The sequence below is a fragment of the Gambusia affinis genome, linkage group LG01 (genome assembly GCF_019740435.1).
Source record: "Gambusia affinis linkage group LG01, SWU_Gaff_1.0, whole genome shotgun sequence".
Lineage (NCBI taxonomy): Eukaryota > Metazoa > Chordata > Actinopteri > Cyprinodontiformes > Poeciliidae > Gambusia > Gambusia affinis.
This window is the reverse complement of record NC_057868.1, coordinates 28031702-28057795: the sequence shown is the minus strand read 5'-3', so window position 1 is coordinate 28057795 and position 26094 is coordinate 28031702. Positions and strand designations below refer to the sequence as shown.

Sequence of the window (26094 nt, the reverse complement as noted above, 5' to 3'; positions counted from 1 at the left end):
GCTCCTTGTGACGAACCCACAAAATCGGAAAATGAAGAAAAAAAACTTTCCTTCTTAGCTGAGAATTACTTTGACAGTGCTGAGGTAAAATTAAACGAGAACTGCCCTAAGACGATCCTGAGTTTCTTTTCCTGGATATTTGAGTGCTGCAGAGGAAGCGAATGAATCTTATGGTTTCATAAATATAAATATCTGTTTGTGATATATGTTCAGTTGGTGCTATTGAAATAAAATATAAACTTATTTTATTTATACAGCAGCAACTGAAAAGAAAAGCGATCCAACAGGTATTCATTAAATTAAACTGAATTTAAATTGAATTCAATTTAAATTCAATTTAATTTAAATTAAATTAATTGGGGTACACAACCTGTAGCTAGGCAACAGTTAAACCATCCCTTTCCTTTAGGCTCTGCACACATCAATTAACAGCAAAACTTTTAATAAAAATTATTTTTAAAATGAAAAGAAAATCAATTCTGGTTAGGAAAGTAATCAGAATTATATATATATATATATATATATATATATATATATATATATAAAATTCCACTGCAAGACAGTAGAGTTCAAGCAGAAATTATAATGAACTTTTTATTAAAGTTTTCTAAACCAGCATGCTCATCACTCACTCACTCACTCACTCACTCACTCACTCACTCACTCACTCACTCACTCACTCACTCACTCACTCACTCACTCACTCACTCACTCACTCACTCACTCACTCACTCACTCACTCACTCACTCACTCACTCACTCACTCACTCACTCACTCACTCACTCACTCACATTCTATTTCAACACTTAAGTACAAACAAAAAATGGATAAAAAAATAAAATAAAACACAACCCTGACACCAGAAATGTCTTCCTAAAATTGAATTCACACACAAAATGATTAATATGCTGAAGTTAAATTAAGGGTCATTTAATACTACAGACCAAACACTCATAGGCTGATGGAAATGTTAATATCATTAACTTATAGATATGAAGAACCAATTGAACTATTACAAAACTTATTTCTTAATTTGCATTCTGAAAGCAGATCAGATATTAAAAATGTCTACTAAACCAGACAATAATAAAGATGTAAGAGGTGGATTTATTTTCTCTAAATGGTGGAGTAAAGACTGAAATTGTAAAATACAAAAGCAACAAGTTTTATAATTGCTGGCCAGCTTTTGTTATTTTTCCAATGATATTGTTAGAATAATTATGTATTGTTATCATTCTTACATTAGTTGGTTTACTAGTTTGTTTTTCATTTATAGGTTTAGTATTCACACCCCAGAAAGGAAGAGTCTGTTAAACTGTGTGAAAGACAAAACTTGCTTTTTTCCTAGACCTTGAAGCTGCAGCTGCTCTCTAATCTAGGGATACTCCTTAAAGGGCCTGTGTGTTAGTTCCTGTGTTATCTTTCTCTATCTTCTTTGAGTTATTACCTTTACATTCCATTCCTGCTCTGTTCTGTAATAAAAAGACTTGTTCTGATGCAGAGAGTCAGAACGCATGGTGAACACCTTGGAGAAGTGGTTTGCTATGTTTTCTCCTTCTGCAGAAGCTTGGTTGAAAACTCATAAACGTTGTCTGTGGTTCTCTTTTTATGTAGGTTTAGAAAATACCTATCATCTTGGTGCCGTGACCCGGATCTCAACATACCCGTTTGCTGACAGACATAGAACGACACGCTGAAAACCGTGCACGGCCAGAGTCAACAGTACTTGGAAACAAAGTCCCGGGAAGTAACTTCTTCGCTGGGCCAGCGCCTAGGTCCGACTTTGTCTGTCAACGGCGGATTGAAGAGATCCAACCGGACAAGACGAACCGACAGAAACGTGAGTTGATAAGCGCTTTTAATTTAGGGTTGAAGTCCCTTATAAGGAGGGTTGGAGTCCCATCCGTAATTGGGTTCAAGTCCCAATTTGGTTAAGAAATAACATCAAATAAAAGAGAAGAGCGGGTTTGAGTCCCCTCCTTTTTGAGCCGGCAGAGGATGTTTGAATTTGTGTGTGTGAGTGTGTGTATGGATGGTGTTTCATTCTATGAGAGTGAAACTTTCTGTCATTGGAATTAGAATCCAAAGTGAATGACCGGGTCAAAATTAATTTGACCTAGAAGCCTTCTTCTTCAAGGAACCTCAAGCGCTCACTTGGAGCACTTACTTTGAAGAAAAAGCATAAAATGTTTATATGAAGCTAAATCGCAGAGTACTAAAATTATGGGAAGATAGTGAATGGTTTTTAGCATTTCTACACCTTCAAAGAAAGAAAGCCAGTGGAGAGACGTCTCACTGAGATAAAGAAAATAAAATAAAATTTAAAAAAAGGGGGTTCCGGAACCGCAAAAAGTTTGCAGCGTTTGTATTTATAACCTAAATATATATATAGGAATGATTGTTTTGCATGCTCAAAATGGAGTTATGACTTTCCTAAAGAGGGAACTTTAAGTGTAAATGAATTTTGACAGGTGCAAAAACAACTTGATGAGAAATTAAATGAAACAATAAAAAAAAGGAAAACATTTCTTCTCAGAGAACAATGTTTTATAATGTATAGATTACTGGGTAGAATAATTACAAAAGGTTAAAACACCAACTTGGTGCTATGATCCTTTGGCTGTATGTCTGGAGGGGTCAGCGATCAGAGTTTGGTACCGACCTGGACTTTATCCAGCCTCATATCTCACTTAAATTCCAAAATGAGAGGAGGGCTGCTCGCTGGCTTCACAGCTTCAGCATTAAGGATCAACAAACTTAAAGTAATTCACTGGTCTCTGATAAGATGTTCACTCAGACTAAGTTAATTAAATTAACTTACATTCTACATTTTAAAATCTAACATGGCAAAGAATATAAAGAGACTACGGGTTTAACATGTTTCATGTTTATATGTGTTCTAAATGATTTAGAATTATAAAATATAAACAATGTTGGGTAATAAGTGGCTAAAACTATAAAATCAAAAGAGAGAAAAGATATACATGAGATATTCAGAAATTAAAAACACAAAAAGAAAGATAAACCCTAATTGACTCCTATTTGCTTCTTTCCTTTTCCTTTGTCTGAGCCTCGCTGCGGTGCGTCTGACCTCTGACCTCAACTCGAAGCTGTCCTGCAATGGATCAGATGAAGTCCCTCCCTCATCACCAGCTTCTGACAGCGATCAAGAAGACAAAGAAGAGTTCCATCACCTCCAGACACTAAAGTATCTGCTGATCCTAATTCCCTGACACCTGGGAACTGCCATTCAGCAAACTTCTGCATGGTGTCGACATTGGACTGAAACTACATTCCTGTGTTTGGATGCAACTGAACTCTTACAACCTCCGCTGATCTCCTCCCTGACATCAGCGTGGAGAAGGAAAAGATAATGTGCTTCAGAGACGAAGACAACAAACTGAACTATTTGATGCTTGTTTCATTTGTGAACTGTTTGGACATTGACAGAGGGACAGTCTGGACAACTCAAGAGCCAACACCAGAGCCAGTTGGACTGACAGGAAACTGCAGAGCGAGTAAGAGGGGGGAGGGAGGATTGCACCCCAGCGACGCCAGAACCAGGAGGAGGAGGGAGAAGTGAGACAGAAAGGAGACATCAAAAGATAAGTGTATCACACATACTATTGTTATACACGGTTATTGCAATTAAGACTTGCTTTCTTACTAACCCTTTTCACATATTATCTAGCCAGAAAAGAAAGTCTTAGAGGCTTTTATGTTCAATATTAGACAAATTCTCTCAGTTTGTCCCAGTTAACTCTGAGTCCTGTACAGCAGGACCACTGCTAAGGATCCTCTTAGGGTCCACGAGCCATAGGTTGGGAAACCTAAAGGGAAAACTGAAATTACTAAAAGGTCAGCAAAGACTTAACAAAAACTTATGCCACTAAATTACACCAACTAAAAATCATCAAAGAGTCTAAGCCAAGAATGATTTGCAAAAGTTTTTTTTTTCTTTCCTTTTTAAAGAAGTATCCTGGTAATACATGCTAGTTTGGAATTAAATTAAATATCTTTAAGCATTGAAAAGAACTGATCCTGAAGTGTTAATATACCATAAAGTATTTGTTGGATTTAAATTGAACAGTTAATTTAGAATTTAATTCTATAAATGAATTTGCATGGGTGAAGTGTTCCAGCAACAGGAAGTTGCTGGATTCTACCACATGTCTGAGATAGCTCTTTTAAAATATGCACGATACCTAAAACAGGATCCTGACAACTAAAGATAATTATTAACACATTAAAAATGTTGTTAACAAATATTGAAAATTTCTTGAAGCTTCAGTAAATTTAATAATAATTTGAGCAAAGAAACAATGAAAGCAGACTGAAAATTTGTGACTGACTGAAAATCAGATCAATATTTATCTTTCTGTTTTTGTTGCTTTTGTTGATGGAAATGAGTGACTATGAGAACAAACAAACTGTGCTCAAGAACTGAGTAACTGATCAAATGATTAATTATTTAGGAATAATAATAGTCAGCTGTTTTAAAATGGAAGGTTAAAAGAACTTTGATTTTAAGTAATTGGTTACTACAAACTGATGATTGTGAATAAGAGTAATATTTTCTAGACTAAAGTTTAAAACCTTTAGTCTAGGTTTGATTGATTGATGATTATTAAATTTATAAAGAAATATTGAATTAAAGGATTTGAGATTTTGGTTTAATTTCAGGATGGTCATTTTTGTTTAAAAGGAGTAAAAAACAATGTTCTGCAGAAGAGCCAACTCTGAGTTGTGCCATCTGTCAGGAGTAAAACAGAAGTGATCCACATGTGAATTTAACATCCACATGTAAAATCTCTAACTAAATGCCTCTTTGCTAACAGCTTTCCTAAAAGCAATAAAACTGCCAGCTAAAACTAGCAGTTTGTAAGTGTGCTGCGCACATCACAGGAAAGGATGAGGTTCTATAATAAATAAAAAGGGTTAGCTGATCAAATGTTAGATAAAAAAGCAGCAATAGGATAACATAGAATTGAAAACTTTCTAAAATAAGATGAAAAAGAACAAATAATAGATACATTGTTCTAGCTGACATGCAAGATAATGCTCCAAAAGCAGAAAAACAAATGTGGATAACTAGAGGGGCAACACTGAATAATGATAACATTTTTCAGGTTAATAACAAACCTGTTCTACCATAATCCCTATTTAAAGCAGCAGCAATATTGACACACGGATCATGTCATGTGTCAACACGGGGGATGATTACTATACTACAACATCATTTTACTTTGTATGGATTAAATTCCTACTTAAAAATTTTTTGTACTGCATGACCAGTCTGTGTTAAAAACAATCCTCAAGGAAACATGAGACCAAAAAGAGGAAGTTTCCCAAAACCTTCTTATCCGTTCCAGACAATGCATATGGATTTTATTGAACTTACACAAAGTGGGCCATATAAATATTGTTTGGTAATGATTGATGCATTTTCTAAATGGGTTGAAATAGTTCCTGCAAAACATGCAGATGCTTTGACAGTAGCTAAAGCTATATGTAAAACTATTATTCCAACACATGGCATACCACAAACTATTTATAGTGATAATGGACCACATTTTGTAAACAAGGTGATACAAAATATGGCTACTCATTTAGGAATGACATTAAAAAATCATTGTTCGTACCGACCACAAAGTGCTGGCCTCATTGAAAGAGCCAATGGAACTGTAAAAGGTAGATTAAGAAAATGTATGGAAACAACTAACAGGCCATGGCCAGAATGTTTAGATTTGGTAAAGTTGTACATGAGAATTACAACCACACAGGAAGGACTAACACCATTTGAAATAATTCATGGAAGACCATATAGATTACCGATGTTTTCTGCAGATTTACAGAAAGCAGATGAGGAGCAAACATTGGCAGATTAGATGATTACGACTCTAAGACAGAAAGAGGTGTCAAATGCAAATTTACTGCCCTCCGACTCTGCTCTCCCACAGGAAACCCCTCCCATCAAGCCAGGAGACTGGGTGTATATCAAAGTCATAAAAAGAAAGAGCTGGGCCAGTCCACGGTGGGAGGGACCATTCCAAGTGCTGATCACCACACCAACTGCTGTAAAGATTACTGAAAGACCCAGATGGATACATCTCAGTCACTGTAAGGTACAGAGAGTGTTAGACTTCTAGAATTCAGTGAGAGGAAGCCGGACTACAAAGGGAATTTACAAATTTAGAGGTAAATTGTCTCAAAGTCCGTGAAGCAATCAACAGATTCTCACTCTTTTAGCCTAGAAGTTTTGACATCTCTGTATTCTGAGCAGCAATGGGGTCTCCACATGCCAGGTGGATCCTCAACTGTGTTGTGACTGCAGCATGTCAACTGTTTTGCAGAGGGAGTGGTCTCACTCTCAACAGGATTAGGAGAGAAGCAGACACATCCTCCCTCCAGACTCATCCACATGACTACTGCACCAACTTGTGATGGCAACTGATGAACAGGACTGCATATGAGAGAAATGAGACCAACTGCTATGTGTGTGCACAGCTACCCTACTTCACACACAACTTTGGTCGGAGACCTGGAAACATAACCAAACAACAACAACTTTGTTTGTGACACCATGCCCCTGCTACAGATGAACCTCCGACTACCAGAAGTAATCACTTTGGTTAGTTTTAAGCCAGGAGCCCTTGGTGTCTGTGTGTATAACATGTGTAACAAAATCTATACCTTCTCTGACAAGAAGGCAGACTTTTCCAACTGTGACGCCTTCCATGCGACAAACCACGCCAGCACTGGCTGTTCCAAAAGATGGAAGTCTGACCATAGTTATACCAGAGTTAACCTTCTCAAGGTGAGGAAATTCGATATCGACAGCAAGACCAGAGGACGTCAAAACTTCACTTTCTGCAGCACCATCATTCCAGGGAACAGAGGAACCAGGACAATAGCAGACTGGTACTTTCTGCATACTTATGCTTCTCTTCCCAGGAACTGGGGAGAACTGTGCGCCTTGGTTCCTCTCTCCAGCCCAGTGACCTTCCTGCAAAAGGCTCAGGACGCTTACAGCCATGGACACTACCGCACTAGAAGAGACGTCAGGCCGAAAGTCCAAAGATGGGGAGGCCTTACAACAAGCTCTGGAGTTCCTTGGAAATTCAAGATCTGGGGCGGCGGAGAAAAGTTCATGCAGAGCCTATTCCCATGGGTGGGAGTAGCTGAAGTTCGCGATCACGTTGAGATCAACAAGTACGCCTTGCTGCGCCTCATCAACAACACATACCAGCTAGCTAACGGCACTGCAAAAGAGCTGACCACGTTGAGAAACATGGTTCTACGAAACTATGTTATGTTAGATCTTCTCACAGCCTCTCGAGGTGTCTGCAAGATCATAAGATCAGCATGCTGCACATTCATCCCTGATGAAACAGGAACTGGAGGAACTATTCATGATGCCCTGCATGAATTGGAAGAGCTTAAGGACTATGTGAACAGTGCAACTCAGGGGTCACAACCCTTTGACTTTGTTTCTTGGCTCACCTCTGGACCATGGTGGCAGCTTTTGTTAAAGATTGGAACACCCATCTTGACTGTACTGATCCTATTCTGTCTTTTTACAACCTGCATCTTTCCATGTCTTCGTAGCATGATGCTGAAGACAATCAACATTTTGCTCCAGAAGAATGAAGATGAACTGAAAACAACATAAGACAATGTGCTGTAATAAATAAACAGATTAAATCATTTGCTTAATGACTCCTACACTGAAAATGTGAAAACAAGTGGTGTTAGTGATGAAAAATATGCATTTGGTTTTTGTTTTGTTTTCTTTACTGTTTTTCTTATACATTATATTCCTTTATATATTAATGTAGTATGTATTTGTATTCTAAAAAAAAAAAGTGTATTCAATTTCTTTTCTTTTTTTTCTTTTTCTTATATTTTGCATAATCTTTATGTAACAATGATAAAAAGGAGGGAAATGTTAGAATAATTATGTATTGTTGTCATTCTTACATTAGTTGGTTTACTAGTTTGTTTTTCATTCATAGGTTTAGTATTCACACCCCAGAAAGGAAGAGTCTGTTAAACTGTGTGAAAGACAAAACTTGCTTTTTCCCTAGACCTTGAAGCTGCAGCTGCTCTCTAATCTAGGGATACTCCTTAAAGGGCCTGTGTGTTAGTTCCTGTGTTATCTTTCTCTATCTTCTTTGAGTTATTACCTTTACATTTCATTCCTGCTCTGTTCTGTAATAAAAAGACTTGTTCTGATGCAGAGAGTCAGAACGCATGGTGAACACCTTGGAGAAGTGGTTTGCTATGTTTTCTCCTTCTGCAGAAGCTTGGTTGAAAACTCATAAACGTTGTCTGTGGTTCTCTTTTTATGTAGGTTTAGAAAATACCTATCAGATATTTTGATTATTTTTGGTTAAAAAAAAAGTGTCCTTGAGACCTCCTTCACTTTCACCAAATGAAAACTTGTTCAAACTGCTTCAAGTCAGAATAACAATTTAAATAATGAAAGTAAAAGAATAAAATGAATACTTTAAGTCTAAATTTGCCAAATGACTTTCACATTAGCAATATACGGTATCTACACGACTCTTCCTGAGTTCTTTAATTGATGAAAGAACAATGACATTTCTACAGCTGAGCTTCAGGCTTTGGTAAAGTTTTAGATGTAACCAAAAAAACAAATGTATAGAACAACGGTGTTGAAAGAAATGAAACACAATGTGACATCTCACAATTTATTTTAAAACAAGTTTGTTAAAATGATTACATTCTCACCACTCCTGAGAAAATTTTACACATTCAAGTCCAGATTGAATGGCACTATTACACATTTAGTCAAGAATAATATTGTATTTAAATGACACCCAAAGACATATTTGTAATGTCAACAGACCTGGAAGGTGATGACAACAAACATAATTTACCAAAACTAATTGATTAAGTATGAATAAAACTAATAAATCAAATACCCACATACCAAACACCAAAAAAGAACAAAAATAATCACAAATGACAAATCAAATATTTTAATAAAGTTTCAAATGTATCTTTTTGACTGTATTTCTTGATATGTAAATATTGTCTATGTTAATCAAAACCTTCACCTTTAAGAAAAAATAAACCCACATAAGATTAACTTTTAAGCCTTTTTAAATGCAAAAACAGTTTGTCTGCACTTTTACAAACCCATTTAAATGTATGAATGGTTATACTTATTGACAAGAATAATATTTCTTTCTTTCAAGTTCTGTGGTTATTCCAACCTGGTTTCAGAGGCTTCAGAACCGGTGCCATGATTACTTCCTAAAAAACAGAAAAGACAGATATTGCAAGTTGTGTGATTGCACAATGTACATAATAACTGAAAATGCATAAATTGTGACATAAAAAGTGAACTACACTACACAGATCATTTTGACGATCGTAAAATAACTCTACATAACTTCTTACAGAAAGTGGTGGCACAAGAACATTAGTTAATATACAGTTATATATGTTATATTGTATTTTGCAGACTTGAGATATTAATTAATGGTGCAAGAATATTAATTAATATAGAGTTATGTACATATTGTACTGTATTTTAACAGACTTGGGATCATTGTGGAATAAACACAAATTTTTGGGGTCATTAAATCAAATTCAAGTAGATAAACTCCTAATATTTTTCACACACTGTTTAAAATAAAATTAGAAAGTTATGAATCACAGCTAACTAAAAACAACTGATGTCTATTATATTTGGCTAGTTACATCCTCCAGAAATACCTCAGTGTTGAGCTGGTTGTGCGAGCAGAAATGCGTTATAGCGGTCTCTGTCAGCCTGCACATCGTCATCATTTGTTCTCTTAGTGTAGATTCTAAACTTCTTCTCTTCAAACCACCGTGGGAGAAGTAAAGATACCTGAAAGAGATATAAGCAGCACATGGCAGTTTGTATTGAACCATAAATCAGAAACACTTGTGGTGAAAATTCAAATAATCTTGCTTCAGAAGAACACGAGTGACAGAAATGAACAAATCAAGAATCTAAAATATTCTGTTTCATTCTCACCTGAGTTCTCCTGATACGAAAGGCTACATCTGGGTTTTGCTTATTGTAGAACCTCACGCGTTTTATGGGGTCTTTTTTCTTCATTCCATAGTTATAAGTGACTGACTAAATATTAAATAAATAGTGTGAGGTTACAAATAATATTTCAGAGATTAAATTGCAAATATCAAAATTAATTGCCTCAGTCAAAAAAAAAAGATCCTATTTGCATTAAAACTCACAGTCAGAACATAATCGTCCGGGTTTCCCCCTCCGGGCTGCCTGTTCCACAGATTCTAAACAGAAATTACATAAAATGTTACAACTCCCAGGTTTTTACTTAAAAACTGTACCAACTGTAACAGTTGTAACAGTTGGTAGTTACAACAGTTGGTAGAGCTGTTGCCTTGCAGCAAGAAGGTCCTGGGTTCAATTCCCGATCCGGGGTCTTTCTGCATGGAGTTTGCATGTTCTCCCTGTGCATGGTGGGTTCTCTCCGGGTTCTCCGGTTTCCTCCCACAGTCCAAAAACATGACTGTCAGGTTAATTGGTCTCTCTAAATTCTCGGTAGGTGTGTGTGTGCGTGCATGGTTGTTTGTCCTGGTCTCAGTGTTGCCCTGGCGACCTGTCCAGGGTGTACCCCGCCTCTCGCCCAGAATGTCAGCTGGACATAAGCACCAGCACCCCTTCCGACCCCATTAGGGACAAGGGTGTTAGAAAATGGATGGATAGTTACATTGTTACTGAATACAGTTGAAGTTCTTAGGATACCTTCATTTCTTTCATTTCTTCCATATCTTCCATATCATCCACATTCTCTTCTAGTGACAATTCCCCCAGACACACATAGAGGTTTCTTTGCATTATCCTTTCCAGTATTTTCCGTGCCTCCTGAAGATTCACATCGGTGGAGTTCAATATCACATCAAATACAGTATCTACAAGGCAAACAGAAAAACACAAAATGGATCAAAACAAAGAAATAGATTTAAAATCCTCTAAAAATTCAGACTCCAAATACCAGAAAATTATTATTTTTCTCTAATTTTATACAGAAAGAGTATAATTTGAGGAGATGTCCATAAACACATTCTTATACATTCACAACTAACGGACATTTCCTACATCCCTATACCCCAGTCACCACGTTAATTTAAAATTCTCATATAAGACTTTGATCTCCAAAACTGATAAAATGTTGGGAGGTACTAGAGAAAAAAGGACATCTGAATGGAAGAAAAACTCAAATCTTTCTGTGTTAGAAATGCAATGTTACTTTGTGCTAATTATTCTTTGTTGTAAATTAAGCTAGTGTACACATGTCCATAACAATGCCTCCTTGCATCTGTTTAAGTGCAAGAACTCTACTGTGTCTCAGAGATGAAGCCACTTGAAACAATGTTTTCTGGATAAACCAGGCTAAGTGAAATTCTGGAAGGAGTTTTTAATTACACCCCTAATAAGGTTAATGGCATGAAGCTGTTAACCCTTTGCTTGCCCTGTTTGGTGCTGTGAATGAGAAAGGTAAATGTAATAATCGTGAAAAGCATTGTGTGCTGAACTGACTGAACTTCAGTGAAGTCAGTTTTAAATCCTCATGGACCTAGAGGATGCTGATCGGGACAGAAGGCAATACTCAGAAATCTATATTAATGTTATGATCTGTTATTCAATATTGAGAAGCCTTTTTATGGAATACTTTTTTTAAGGTTATTTGATTAATTTAGTTTCTTGGATGGCTACCTTTTAGCCATCCAAGTTATCTTGTACACAAGATGCCAATGTATCTTGTGTACAAGACAGAGTAGAAAGCAAGGTTTTCTAGATTAATATACTTCTGATTATGTTATTGTTACTGTAAGTGTTTTACGTTTCTGTTCAAAAATGGTATTAAAATAAGTGCTGAATAAACTATCAGCAATAAATTATGAGTGCTAATGCCAGTTTTACCCACATGGACCTTGTGGAGGCAAATTGTTTGTAACTTTATTTTTATTTCCGTCCCTTTGATTTTGCACAAGTAAAATAAAATATACAGGTTTATATTGGTCTTAAATATCCACATTTAATCAAACTAACATACTCTTATGTTTTTCTACATTGTTGTGTAAGTTTACTCACCTGTCAGCTTAGTATACGCCACCATGTCATCAATAGCTTCGGAGAGTTTGAGCATCTTCCCATTCTTGCCTTCAATCTTGATGTGTCCATCTGCTTTCAGAAAAGCATCTGTGATCCTGAAGGAAAAACCCAGCTTGTAATGTGAGAAAACATTGCATGAAATAAAAGGTAATAAAACAGAAACAGCATCCACCAAGCTCCAGCAACGTCAAGGACTCCTTACATCCACTCTATGCTCTTGCCCACTTTGTGCTGGTAGGCTCTTTTGTGCAAAGAGAACCTTGTGTGGAACATGTCGTACAGATTGCCCACCTCCTGTTAACAGTAATGAAAGCATGTAGTGGCAAATATTGTAATTTTGATGTTGATAAGATGGAAAAATAATTAAACAAATCAAACCTTGTCTCTGTAACAGATCTGATTCATCCCATTGTCTGTACACCCTTCTTCCCTAATGGGGTCGGGAGGGTTGCTGGTGTCTTTCTCCAGCTGCATTCCGGGCGAGAGGCGGGGTTCACCCTGGACAGATTGCGAGTCTCTCGCATCCACTTTACACACTCTGGCAAATTTAATCAAGCGATGGCAGTCAAAGCTGTTCTGCATACCCAGTTGATGGCAGTCCCTGACAAATGGCAAGACAAAAAAAAAATTTTTTAAAATTTATGGGATTTATGACATGATTGAAATTTTGAGAGAAGAATTAAATCTAAAAGTCACCTAGCAAAATATTCCCACTTATCCACATCAATCTTGTTCCTTGTGTTGGACACAACTTCGTAGAGGAAGGCCTTCTCTCTAGGACGGCCATGGTGTGGCCACTGTTAATAGACAACCACACAAGTACTAATTTTCAGTTATATTTTCTAATTCCACAGAAGGAAACAGTGAAATAAGAAATACAAATTGTCCTTTGTCATTATTACATCAATGTTTTTGATACAATGTGGTAGTTTTATACATCATAGTTAATTCCTTCTATTTTTTTATTTATTTTACCTTTCTTTTTCCAGTTAAACTGTTTTGAGGATGACTTTTCACTTCCCTTATAAAGAAGTACTTTCTCTAATTTACAAAATTTTCTATATCAGTGCTTGAAAGTTTATCACATTCAAAGAGGGTGATGATAAGATGGTGGTAGTGCAACAAATTACACCACATTAACCAAGACCCAGTTGAAGATCATACTCGTATATTTCTAAAGCCGAACAGATGGGTACCTCAGCAATCTTTGGAGGATCGATCAGCTCCCTTATAAAGGGCAGGTCCTCTTGTGGCACCAGGCCGTGGTCCTCCATGACTGCTGTCAAGTGATTTTCTTTCACCATATGGTCAAACATTTTTTGAGATGCCTCCTCATGCTGCAAGAAACATAAAATTAGTTACAATAAGAAGAGACAGTCACATTTCAAAAATTAAAAAAATGTGTATTGTGAATAAATGAGAATCAGCCTAAGTTTAAAGCAGCAGTAAGTAACTTTTAATTTATTTTTTTTCACTTATTTTTTAAAACTGTCATTATATCATTATAGTATACTGAACACCTCTGAGTGAAATGCCTGAAGAAATGCACAGCTCCTGGTCAAAAACAACCAATCAGAGCCAGAAGGAGTGTTAGCACTGTCTATCAACCTCATGTACACATGGCTAAATGTGCCAATGGCAGAGAAACAATCGTTTATTACAAAATCGTTTATTCGACATCATTAGTGGTCATTCTAAGTAGACTAGGATTCACAACAACCTCTGCTATCAGGAAATAGAAATGGTGTAGCACAGAGCAAGGAGAGAGTGGGGGTATGAGTGGCATACCACATGAGGGTGATTGACAGCACAAAGACCCTCCACCTGGCTCTGATTGGTTATTTCTAATTAGCACTGGGAGAAGGCAGAGGAGCGTGACTGTTTTCGCTGATTATCTGTCTCATACCAAAATGTCACAGCTTTATCAAATATGTAAAAAACATTTTTTAAAATAAAAGTTAGATACTGATGCTTTAATTAGACACAGCAGGACACTGTAAATATTTTCAATATCTTTAAATTTAGGCAGATATTCTGGTTCTGATCAGATTTATTTTCACAAGAATCTTTTATAAATTAAATAAGTAATCTTTATGGAGATGTTGTTAGGATTTTTCAGCAGCATTGGGCATCTGTCCCTACTACTAAAACCCAGAGCTGTTTATATGACAATGGTGTTTCAGTGTTAGATTGACCTGAAGTCCATGGAGAATCTATGAAGTATTGTCAAGAGGAAGATGAGTGACACTAAAACCAACAATGCAGATGAACTGAAGGCAACTATCTAAACCTCTACAGAGGTTTTCATTACACCTCCATAGTAATAACTAATCACAGGCTGATCAACTGCATGCTACACAGCATTAATGCAAAATACTATTTTTAATGATTGTATGTGGGCTGCACAGTGGCGCAGTTGGTAGAGCTGTTACCTTGCAGCAAGAAGGTTCTGGGTTCGATTCCCGGCCGGGAGTTTGCATGTTCTCCCTGTGCATGCGTGGGTTCTCTCCGGGTTCTCCGGCTTCCTCCTACAGTCCAAAAAACATGACTGTCAGGTTAATTGATCTCTCTAAATTCTCCCTAGGTGTGAGTTTGTGTGTGCATGGTTGTTTGTCTTGTATGTCTTTGTGTTGCCCTGCGACAGACTGGCGACCTGTCCAGGGTGAACCCCACCTCTCGCCCGGGACGCAGCTGGAGATAGGCACCAGCAACCCTCCCGACCCCATTAGGGAAGAAGGGTGTATAGAAAATGGATGGAGGGATGGATGATTGTATGTAAATTTACATTTCTGAGACACTGAGTTAGTTTTCATTATATGCAAGTTATAATCATAACAATGACCAGAAATGAAGGGTTGAATAGTCTACTCCAATGTGTGTAATGAATAAAATGAGGGACACACAATATTGTTCTCTTTAAGGATATGCCATTTTTTTGACAAGTACTGATGTATTTCATTGCATCAGTTTTATTTAGTCTGTTAAGGTACCAGCAGGGACTGTCATGAAAGGTGTGGTGGTGGCGGTGAGGCAAAATGCAGCAGACCCAGATGAGATGAAATGAGGAGTTTTAATGTAGATAATCAAATAACAGAAACGGTTCTCAGACCTGGCAGCACTGACGGAGCGGGAGGCTAATGCTCCCAACAGGTAGCGACAGGGACAAACGAGGACTTAACAGTCAACTCTAAACTGAGACGTAACCAGACGTACACGCAGACATACATTGACTGACGTACACTGACTGAGGACCCGACGAAGACAGACACACACAGGTGACGCTAAATACACAAGAGGGTAATCAGGGAACGAGACACACCTGGGGACTAAATCACGGGGAGACAGGACAACACAGAGACTCAGATACACAGGAAACTAGAAATAAATACACTGAAAAACACAGAACACAACAGTACCCCCCCCTTAACGGGCGGCTCCCAGACGCCCAAAAACGGGAAAACCCAACGAGGGTGGGCGGAGGGGAGCTGGATGGGGGGTCCAGAGTCCATAACACAGCGAAAAACTAACCCAACCGGGTGGGCGGAGGCACAGGAAGCCAAGAGTCCAAAACAAAAAAACAAAACAAACCCAACTGGGTGGGCGGAAACACAGGAAGCGGGAGCCACGGAGGAGGTCAGGGGGCCGACCTCGGCACAGGAAGCGGGAGCCACGGAGGAGGTCCGGCGGCCGTCCGCGGCGCAGGAGGCGGGAACCACGGAGGCTGTCCGGCGGCCGTCCGCGGCGCAGGAGGCGTGAACCACGGAGGCTGTCCGGCGGCCGTCCGCGGCGCAGGAGGCGGGAACCACGGAGGCTGTCCGGCGGCCGTCCGCGGCGCAGGAGGCGGGAACCACGGAGGCTGTCCGGCGGCCGTCCGCGGCGCAGGAGGCGGGAACCACGGAGGCTGTCCGGCGGCCGTCCGCGGCGACGAGGAGCACAAGGAGTCTCTGGGACCGCACGGGGGCGGCGACGAGGAGCACAAGGAGTCTCTGGGACCGCACGGGGGCGGCGACGAGGAGCACAAGGAGTCTCTGGGACCGCACGGGGGCGGCGACGAGGAGCACAAGGAGTCTCTGGGACCGCACGGGGGCGGCGACGAGGAGCACAAGGAGTCTCTGGGGCCGCACGGGGGCGGCGTCGAGGAGCCCAGGGAGTCTCGGGGGCCGCCTGCGGCGACGAGGAGAGCACAGGGAGTCTCGGGGCCGGGGCGGCGGAGCACAGGGAGTCTCTGGGGGAGCACAGGGAGTCTCGGGGGGAGCACAGGGAGTCTCGGGGGGAGCACAGGGAGTCTCGGGGGGAGCACAGGGAGTCTCGGGGGGAGCACAGGGAGTCTCGGGGGGAGCACAAGGAGTCTCGGGGGGAGCACAAGGAGTCTCGGGGGGAGCACAAGGAGTCTCGGGACTGACACTAGGGGTCTCGGGGAACTCACTTGGCGGCTCCTGCCGCGGAAGCAGTGCTGGCGGCTCCTGCCGCGGAAGCGATGCTGGCGGCTCCTGCCGCGGAAGCGGTGCTGGCGGCTCCTGCCGCGGAAGCGGTGCTGGCGGCTCCTGCCGCGGAAGCGGTGCTGGCGGCTCCTGCCGCGGAAGCGGTGCTGGCGGCTCCTGCCGCGGAAGCGGTGCTGGCGGCTCCTGCCGCGGAAGCGGTGCTGGCGGCTCCTGCCGCGGAAGCGGTGCTGGCGGCTCCGGCCGCGGAAGGGCTGCTGGCGGCTCCGGCCGCGGAAGGGCTGCTGGCGGCTCCGGCCGCGGAAGGGCTGCTGGCGGCTCCGGCCGCGGAAGGGCTGCTGCTGGCTCGGGATGCGACGGAGATGCCGGAGCTGGTGTGGTGGAACGGGAGGACAGAGATTCGGGTCTGGGAGGCAGCGGTGCTCCAGCCATTACTGCTCGGGCTGCCTCCCGCTCCCACTCTGCCTCCCGCTGTAATCTCACCAACTTCGGGTGCGGATAGCGCGGAACCCAATAGTCCAGCAGCATACCCAACCGGATGGCAAAGCCCAGCCTTCTTAAGGCCCAGTACGGCTCTGCCATGGCCTCCTCATACTCACGGATAGTTTCGAGCAATTCCTGCATTTCCTCTGGGTCCATGATGGTAGTGTCGCTGCTCACCTCTCAGTTTGGTCGGGTCCTTCTGTCATGAAAGGTGTGGTGGTGGCGGTGAGGCAAAATGCAGCAGACCCAGATGAGATGAAATGAGGAGTTTTAATGTAGATAATCAAATAACAGAAACGGTTCTCAGACCTGGCAGCACTGACGGAGCGGGAGGCTAATGCTCCCAACAGGTAGCGACAGGGACAAACGAGGACTTAACAGTCAACTCTAAACTGAGACGTAACCAGACGTACACGCAGACATATATTGACTGACGTACACTGACTGAGGACCCGATGAAGACAGACACACACAGGTGACGCTAAATACACAAGAGGGTAATCAGGGAACGAGACACACCTGGGGACTAAATCACGGGGAGACAGGACAACACAGAGACTCAGATACACAGGAAACTAGAAATAAATACACTGAAAAACACAGAACACAACAGGGACAGAACTGAATGTATTTTTGTTAATCCAGTTGTCAAAAGAACTGGTTTAAGCCTTCAACCAGTTTAAGCCTTAAACCAGTCCTTTTGTTCATATTGGTCATATTCAAAGTCATATTCTTACAAACTAGGTAGTCAACTTAAAAACCTTTCATCTTTAAAGCTGGTCAAAAAATAACTGTCATATTCTAACTCCAATTCAAAGAGTGGAGGAAAAATGTAAGCTTTCTTATTCTCAAACCAGTCTGAAAAAATAAATGATGCAGCAATTCAGTATTGGTAAAAATAATTTCTTACCCTCCTTTTAAGTTTATGTGCTCTGGGTATAAACATTTGATCAAACATGTGGGAAAATGGTCCATGTCCTGGAAAGAAAGAAATAGAGTAAATGGGGTCAGAAGTCTGAATCAAAATGAAAATGAAAATTTTTGAAATTGATCTCTTTCATTCTGGAAACCAGTGATCCACTAATCCGTTTTTATCCTAAAACTTGATTTTGATCAAGTGAAGATTCTGTTTAGATACATATAAAGATAATAAAATCATAATAAAAAAAAAAATCAACATATCATTTTATAGATTTTTTCCAAAGTTAAATGACTTATTTTCTAACATAAATGCTGATTTTATATAAGTTGTTTATTGATATTTTTTTGTCTGTATTGATTTGGAAGTAGACTTGGAAGAAGTGGAATACTTCCTTTGCCAAACTCTGTAATGTAAAATGACAATAGTCAAAAGTAGCAATAAATATAATTAATTTTCTCATTTGAAGCAGGTATAACTTAAGGTAATGGCTACCCAAGAAGTAGATTTTGAAGAAGTAGAATAGTTCTTGAAAGTATTGTATATTGAAGAAGCTGAATATTGTGAAACAGTCTTTTTGGGGAATACCTCACCCAGGTCATGGCAAAGTCCAGCAATCTGCACACAAAGGATGTCTCTCTCATCAATTCCAAGATTTGGCTGATTCCGTTTGAGAGTCTGAAGAAGTTCTCCAGCCAAATGTGCCACCCTGTAAGAGCAACAAAAAGATCTCATACAAAATAAAATAAACATAAAGAAGTAAAATGGTGTAAACTTTCAACAGACAACTAATGTTAGCTCTACATTTATAAAGTTATTTTGAGAAGCACTGATATACTTTTGAAAGATACCGTGTAAGTATTTCTCTCTTAAAGCCTTTAAGTTAAAACCATTACCTTAAGTTAATTAACAGCAATTGGGTGCAATAAATACAGACATTTACCCAATGCTGTGTTCAAAGCGGTTGTGGGACGCTCCAGGATAAACATAGTATAATCCACCAAGCTGTTTGATGTTTCGAAGTCGCTGAAACTGAGGAGTGTCGATGATTTTGACAAGGATTGGATGCAGCTCAATAGTGCCATGAACGGGATCATTGAACACCTGAAAAGCAGGTATAGAATCACGTCAACATCACTAATTTAAGAAAAGGACCAAAATAATTAATATCTGTGTGGAACCAACACAACAGAAACTTGAGTGATAAGTTTCTCCAAAAGTCCTATAAGAAATTTTATTTACTCTTTAATAACTCCTAAAAGTACAGAATATAACAAAGTAGAGTCACAAAAAGAGACTTTTAAAATTGAAAAGAGAAAAGAATAAACATCTCTGGGTTTGTAGTGTAATATAAATTTTATATGTAAAACTCATTTAACAAATAATTTGTCTCAATAAAGTTCTCCTTTACAAACTGTCATATTCTTTTTTTACTTTGTATTACTTATGGTATATTTTAAACAATATAATTATTCAGTATTTTGAATCCCACCAACTTATTGTCACCACTCTTGTGGCAACAGAGTTGTGAACACAGAGGAACAGAGAACTACATCTCCCTCTAGTGCACACATGTCAAACTAAAGTCCCAGGGGCCAAATCTGACTCGAAGGTTTTCTTAACAGTTCAAGATAAAAGTTGTGTCCTTAGACGTTATTTTGGTAATCAAATTAAAGCAGTTTCTGTTGCTATACTGTTAAACTACTGTACATCAGTGTGAAAATATATTAATTGTAATATTAAGTACAGAGGTATTTATTAATATTTTAACAGACAAGTTCATCGAAGCATTCTCCTACAACCGGCCCTTTGAGGAAATTTGAGGACATTTGTGAATGAAGTGAGAATTAGTTTTTCACATCTCGTCCAGTGGAAACAGTTTTACCTTAGTTGGTTTTTTCTCTTCTTCTGAGGAATTGTCTGCCATTGATTCAGAGGTTTTGCAGGGTCAGCAGATGGTCACCAAAACTCTTGAAATGAAGGATCAAATGACTGATGAGAAGATGCTGTAAAGGAGGAATAGATTAAAACAAAAACAGACAGTCCAGTGTGAAACAGATAACATAGCATTTATTAATATGGTATTTAACATGACTACTTTTAAAGCAAATGCCAAACACAATAAATATTTATTATTTTCTGTTACTCAATGCAATATTACCAGCGCAGCAAGGAAACTTCAGTCACCTCAGAATCTTCAGAATCAAAATTCCAACCTGCTTCTACAACAATTTATAGCGACAGCTGGAGTGTATCCTCCTCCAGGGCTGGATTATTATCTGATGTAAAAGAGGAACACATACAGAAGCACCACCTCCAATATATATATATATATATATATATATATATATATATATATATATATATATATATATATATATATATATATTTTTATAAAAGTTACATACTGCAGATTTAATTTCACTTAGGGGAGGACAGGTCAGCAGGGTTGTGGGTTAGAGCTGCTGCTGACTGAAGCATCTGTTGTTAAGTGGTAAAAGGTACAAGGGAAAAGTTAAATCTTGGTAATTTTTTTCCTTAATTCATTAAATGCTATTGAAATGGAGACAAACAGTAGTCAGTAGCTAAGATAACTGCTAAATGGTTGATAATCTCACAGTCTACCCACCTCTCGGAGAAAAACTGGGTTATAAATTGACACGCTTGCCTTTTTCTCTCTCTCCCATTCTCTCTCTATTATTTTTTTTTTTTGAAAACTTGATTTTATAATTTTTCTTAGCGGAATAGTAACTGCCACAGTCGTTCTTGTCTTTCACTGTCTGCTGCTGAACACCGTCACCGTCAAGTGCGCTAAGCAGGAACGAACCATTTCATGCAGATCCAGGGGGTCCAGGGCAAATATAGATGTGTGTTTTTTGGTCTGAGAATTGGAACATAAAATTTTTACTGCTAAAAACAATCTTCGAAAACACAATATGATTAATTTTGTAATTGAAAGGGCTCCGTTTTTAAATTTTATTTCTATGAACAAAAAATAAATAAATAAATTGTGGAGGGCCCCCTGGCGGTCAGGGGCCCAGAGAATTGTAATAATTTCCCCCCCATAAGGCGCTCCTGATGCTGCTTGAGACCTGCTGCAATTCCTGACTGAAAAAATTTATAAAACAAGCATCAGTTAAATCTCTGAGGGATTTGTGAATTACTTCAGATTACATCTGTTGTTTTATTTCCATTGCCCCATTAGAAAGCGTTAGATTAAGAACATTGATGTGTTCAAAACTAGTATGCTGGTTTTATTTTTTTGGCAGTAGACGTACAAACTTCTATCATCTATGCAACTTTGAGAACATTTGTTCATATCTTTTATTTTAATTGCTCCCTTTCCTCTTAAGGTGTTTGCCACACAAACAAATGAAGTGTCAAAACTATGGACAACACCTTCTTTCAATAAGTCAAACCAATAATGGAAGGCTTGATGCTAAGAATGAAAAATACCTGAACACACCCGTTACTGAATATGATATAGCTGATGCTTCATTGCTGTTTTTGATCACCTGGAACAAAACAAACTCATGTCAAGAATGAAACAGGTTCATCACATAACTGGCTGTTGAAAGCCTTTAAATACAGACCAATTGTTCTCATTATGTGGTCAAAGGTTTCCTGTAGTAAAGAAACTTCACACAAAGACTAGTTTTCTTATTACTGTCAGAAACAGAGATTTGGAAGGGTTTTATTTCAAAATGGTTGAATGAATTTCACTCTATAGCTGCATATTAATTAAATCCATTTGTCTTGTAAAATGAATTATCAGCCCACCAGTTTTAATTCCTCAAAAGGAAAGATATAGCATCATAACATAAGCACCACACAGATATATCTGATTGTTTCATGTTAATTGAACAAGCAGTTTAAAATGCCCAGCATGATTGGGCTGAAGTCAAACAGTGTGATGGTGATACTGACATGAACATCATATTAGATTTCTCTGCAGCTTGTGATTATAATTCTTAGTGCAATCAGTCACCAAGAATTCACCTGTTTCTCTGCGGCCTTAAGCATGAGTTATGTAAAACAATCAGACAAAACAACTTGTGTCTTTCTTCTTCAGCTTCAGGTGACTTTATGGTGTCCTCTTGATTCTGAAGAGTTTATTTCAACAGATTTTGTTTCTCAGACCTTCACAAAGGTTACATTCAGAAACCACAGCAACCAACATTATCAGTTGTTTTGAACACAGTCAAGCAAAGATCTGATGAGGCCACAACATGATTAAGTAGAAGGTAAACATTAACAATTAATTTGAAAGAAATATGTATATTACTAAATTGATCCTTATTTTTCTGAAACAAACCTTGTCTAGGACTGTTTCACTAAACCGTTCTCTTCTACTTTCTGTGTTTTGTATAAAATGCTATTTTCTGGGCTCTTCAATTAACTCTACTTGTAGAAAAATATACTTGTCATGTAACACTCATCTGTTTACTTCTAATGTGCAACAAGGGGCAGCTGTCTCTCTCTCCATTCACTGAAAGTTAAGTTGAGTCTTGGCTTTCTTGACTCCGTTCATGTGAACGTTTGTTTCTTTGGAGCTGCAGCCATCACTGTCCTTGCCGTCATTGTTGGTGCACCAGCTGGGTTTCAGAGGAGTCAGCTCAGGTGCTATGACATCACCGTCCTACAGGTAAGAAAGAAATGTTTGTTATGAGATTTGCAAGAATGCAAAATATGAGATTTGAAAGAATGAGGCAGTATCAGTAGAAAGTTGTGTATTTTTACCTTTTATAAATTAAATGCAAATTTGAACCAAATTAGTTGTGAGTTGTGTGAATGAGTTGTCCAAGAACCAGGAACCGCATGAAAACAGTAAACAATCCACTCAATAATGACCTCTATGTACACTCACTGCTTCTCCTCGTTTGGTTCTGGTTCTGGGGATGCAGAGCAGACCAGAACCAGAAGACCTGAGAGGTCTGGAAGGTTGATACAACAGCAGCAGATCTTTAATGTATTGTGGTGCTAAACCATTCAGTGATTTATAAACTAACAACAGTATTTTAAAGTCTATTCTTTGAGCTACAGGGAGCCAGCGGAGGGACTTTAAAACTGGTGTTATGTGCTCTATCTTCCTGGGTTTAGTGAGAACGCAAGCAGCAGCATTCTGGATCAGCTGCAGCTGTTTGATTGATTTGTTGGACAGACCTGTGAAGATGCTGTTGCAATAATCAATACGACTGAAGATAAACGCATGGATGAGTTTCTCTAGATCTGGCCAAGACATTAGTCCTTTAATCCTGGAAATGTTCTTCAGGTGATAGAAGGCATACTTTGTATCTGTTCTAAGCATCTGTTCAGTGATTGGATGGTTTCTGAGTCACCTGGTGACATCGTAATGTAGAGCTGTGTGTCATCTGCATAGGTATGGTAGCTGATATTATTTCCTGTTATAACCTGAGGTAGTGGGAGCATATAAATATTGAATAAGAGGGGTCCTAGGATTGAACCTTGGGGTGCCCCGCATGTGACCTTTGACCTCTTTGATGAGAAGTTTCCAATTGAAACAAAGGAATCCCTGTTCCTTATGTAAGATTCAAACCAGTTAAGCACTGGACCGGAGAGTCCGACCCAACTCTCCAGTCGATTCAATAATATGTCATGGTCAACAGTGTCAAAAGCTGCACTGAGGTCCAACAGAACCAGCACTGTGGTTCTTCCACAGTCCGTATTTATATGGATGTCATTGAACACTTTTACGAGGGCAGTTTCTGTGCTGTGGTGAGACCGAAAACCAGAAACCTTTGTCAATAACTTTGCTGATGAATGGGAGGTTGGAGATCGGCCTGTAATCCTGCAGTAATGATTTGTCCAGATTGTTCTTTTTTATCAGTGGTTTAATTACTGCCGTTTTCAAAGGCTGGGGGAAAACACCTGATGACAGCGATGAATTTACTATTTGGATCAGATCAGTAGCAACAACAGGCAGGACTTTCTTAAACAAATGTGTGGGTCTAGGACATCCAGACAGCAAGAACTGGAGCCTAGTTGACTTATAATTTCCTCTAGGGTTTTATAATTAAATAGTTGAAATTGGGTCATTTTTTTGTATTTTGTTTTGTTTGGGCACAGTGTTGGTGACTTTATAGTGGATGTGCATATTAATCCTCTGATTTTTGGGATTTTCTCTGAAAAGAAGCTGGAAAACTGGTTACAGGCAGCATTGGTTTGAAATGAAGGTGGTAACGTCATAGGAGGGTTTGTGAGTCTGTCAACTGTTGCAAATAAAACTCGAGCATTGTTAATGTGTTTGTTTATGACATCTGCAAAGAAAGCCTCCCTTGCATGTTTTAGTGTTAAATGATAGTTACGTAGTTTTTCTTTATAGATGTCATAATGAACGTGAAGTTGAGTTTTACGCCATTTTCGTTCTGCCCTACGGCAGAGTTGTCTTGCAGATCTAACTATTTGTGCATTTCTCCATGGAGATTTCTTCTTACCAGACACAACCTTCATTTTAATTGGGGCAATAGAATCAATGATATCTGAAACTTTAGACTGAAAATCATTTTCCAACTTATCTACATCATTACAGCTTAAGGGTGAGGAAGAAGAGTAGGTTTGATTAAATGTTTCTGCTGTGTTTTCAGTGAGAGAACGTTTTGTGATGGGTGCTGTTTGTCCAAGTGGATTAAAAGATAAACAATTTTCTAAGATAACAGGAAGTGATCCGACAAGGCGATATCAGTTACAGAGACATTGGAAATATTCACACCCTTACTGATAACCAGGTCAAGTGTGTGTCCTTGAGTCCCTTACAAAAAAATCCCATGAAAATCACATGTGGTTCACACAAATTTCACATGTGAATGATGTGAATCACATGTGACAGCACAAGAATACGTGTGATTTTGGAACGTTTCGTGGTAAAATCACATGTGATTCACATGTGAATCACACATTTCCACATGTGATCACATGAAAATCAAATGTAATCACATGTGATTTTCACATGTGAAAATCACACCAAAACATTTCACACATTTCCACATGTGATCACATGAAAATCACATGTGAAAACATGTGATGTTTTGGTGTGATTTTCACATGTGATCACATGTGGAAATGTGTGAATCACATGTGATTTTACCACGAAACGTTCCAAAATCACACGTATTCATGTGCTTTCACATGTGATTCACATCATTCACATGTGAAATTTGTGTGAACCACATGTGATCACGTGAAAATCACATGTGGTCCACATGTGATTTTCATGGCATTTTTTTGTAAGGGGTGTGTGTAGCTTGTTTGACATGTTGTGTTAGACCAAAAGTCTCTAAAATATTAGAGAGCTTTTTTGCCCCTGTGTCTTGGGAGTTGTCAACATGAATGTTGAAATCCCCGACAATTATTAAACAATCATAATCAATACATAAGAAAGATAGAAGCTCATTCAACTCAGTAAAGAAATTTTCTACAAATGTTTGAGTTTTGTGTAGACTTAGTTTGTTTGTGGCCTTTCAGTTTGTTTGTGGCCTTTAACCTCAATTCCAAGATAGTCAAAAGAGGTGAAGTGACCCAAGAAAATTTTACTACCATTTATGGTATTCTTAAATATTGAAGCCACACCTCCTTCTTTTTAATATTTTCTATTCTCACTTAAGAAATTGTAGTTAGGAGGCGCAGATTCAATTAGTACGATTGGTTCATTATTGTCATTCAACCATGTTTCTGTCAGAAACATAACATCAATATTATGCTCAGTGATGAAATCATTGATTAATAGAGCTTTAGCACAGAGAGATCTGGTATTTAAAAGAGCTAGTTTTAGTGACTTGGAGCCCAAAAGGTTTTCAGTCTGAGGTTCCTTTAGGCAGGGGATCAGTCAAAGATTTGAATTAGGTCCGCTGTATTTTATGTTTCAGTTCTTTTGTAAATTTTCTTGTAGTGATCCGGACAGATAATGTCCTGTTTTGCACTGCCGAGGGGCCAGACACATTCTGGGGGAAGACAGGTGTAAAGATAATATCTGGACCCCGGCCTCAGACCTCAGAAACGGAGAGTGATTGATTCCCTGGGAAATCAAGTAGAACTTGTTGATTCATTCTATCTGTAAGTTTAAGAAACTCCGGTCCAGAAG

The 26094-nt window shown here is 39.1% G+C and overlaps 2 protein-coding genes across 5 annotated transcripts; one reads left to right on the top strand and one right to left on the bottom strand.

Moving 5' to 3' along the window:
• The first annotated feature begins 1351 nt into the window (after window positions 1-1351).
• Window positions 1352-8326, top strand: LOC122838319. Of its 4 annotated transcripts, XM_044128906.1 has the most exons (3): window positions 4393-6620; window positions 6708-6818; window positions 6956-8326. In XM_044128906.1, the coding sequence occupies exons 2-3, from the start codon at window positions 6739-6741 to the stop codon at window positions 7671-7673; spliced, it is 798 nt and encodes a 265-aa protein (XP_043984841.1). In that variant the 5' UTR covers window positions 4393-6620; window positions 6708-6738; the 3' UTR covers window positions 7674-8326. The 4 variants fall into 4 exon arrangements, with proteins under 4 accessions (XP_043984814.1, XP_043984841.1, XP_043984823.1 ...); XM_044128879.1 differs by adding an exon at window positions 1352-1841 and having other exon boundaries at window positions 5962-8326; XM_044128888.1 differs by having other exon boundaries at window positions 6708-8326.
• Window positions 8327-8701: 375 nt separating this feature from the next.
• On the bottom strand, window positions 8702-20223 carry LOC122838296 (deoxynucleoside triphosphate triphosphohydrolase SAMHD1-like). The gene is made up of 16 exons (XM_044128842.1): window positions 20158-20223; window positions 19882-20002; window positions 18940-19100; window positions 18590-18705; window positions 17988-18055; window positions 14588-14683; window positions 13352-13492; window positions 12852-12952; window positions 12534-12756; window positions 12358-12449; window positions 12135-12250; window positions 10785-10951; window positions 10256-10309; window positions 10035-10139; window positions 9749-9884; window positions 8702-9283 (listed from the first exon to the last, which is right to left on the bottom strand). Exons 2-15 carry the CDS (start codon window positions 19921-19923, stop codon window positions 9750-9752), a joined length of 1617 nt encoding a protein of 538 aa, XP_043984777.1. The 5' UTR covers window positions 19924-20002; window positions 20158-20223; the 3' UTR covers window positions 8702-9283; window position 9749.
• Window positions 20224-26094: the final 5871 nt, after the last annotated feature.

What these genes read in the sequence shown, in the direction of transcription:
- LOC122838319 (XM_044128879.1), top strand. Translation starts at nt 6,585, where the DNA reads ATGCCCCTGCTACAGATGAACCTCCGACTACCAGAAGTAATCACTTTG.
- LOC122838296 (XM_044128842.1), bottom strand. Translation starts at nt 19,923, where the DNA reads ATGGCAGACAATTCCTCAGAAGAAGAGAAAAAACCAACTAAG. An exon ending in ATCCTCCAAAGATTGCTGAG is followed by an intron (nt 12,953 to 13,351) that starts GTACCCATCTGT and finishes GTCTATTAACAG; the next exon opens with TGGCCACACCATGGCCGTCC. An exon ending in TTCGTATCAGGAGAACTCAG is followed by an intron (nt 9,885 to 10,034) that starts GTGAGAATGAAA and finishes TATCTCTTTCAG; the next exon opens with GTATCTTTACTTCTCCCACG.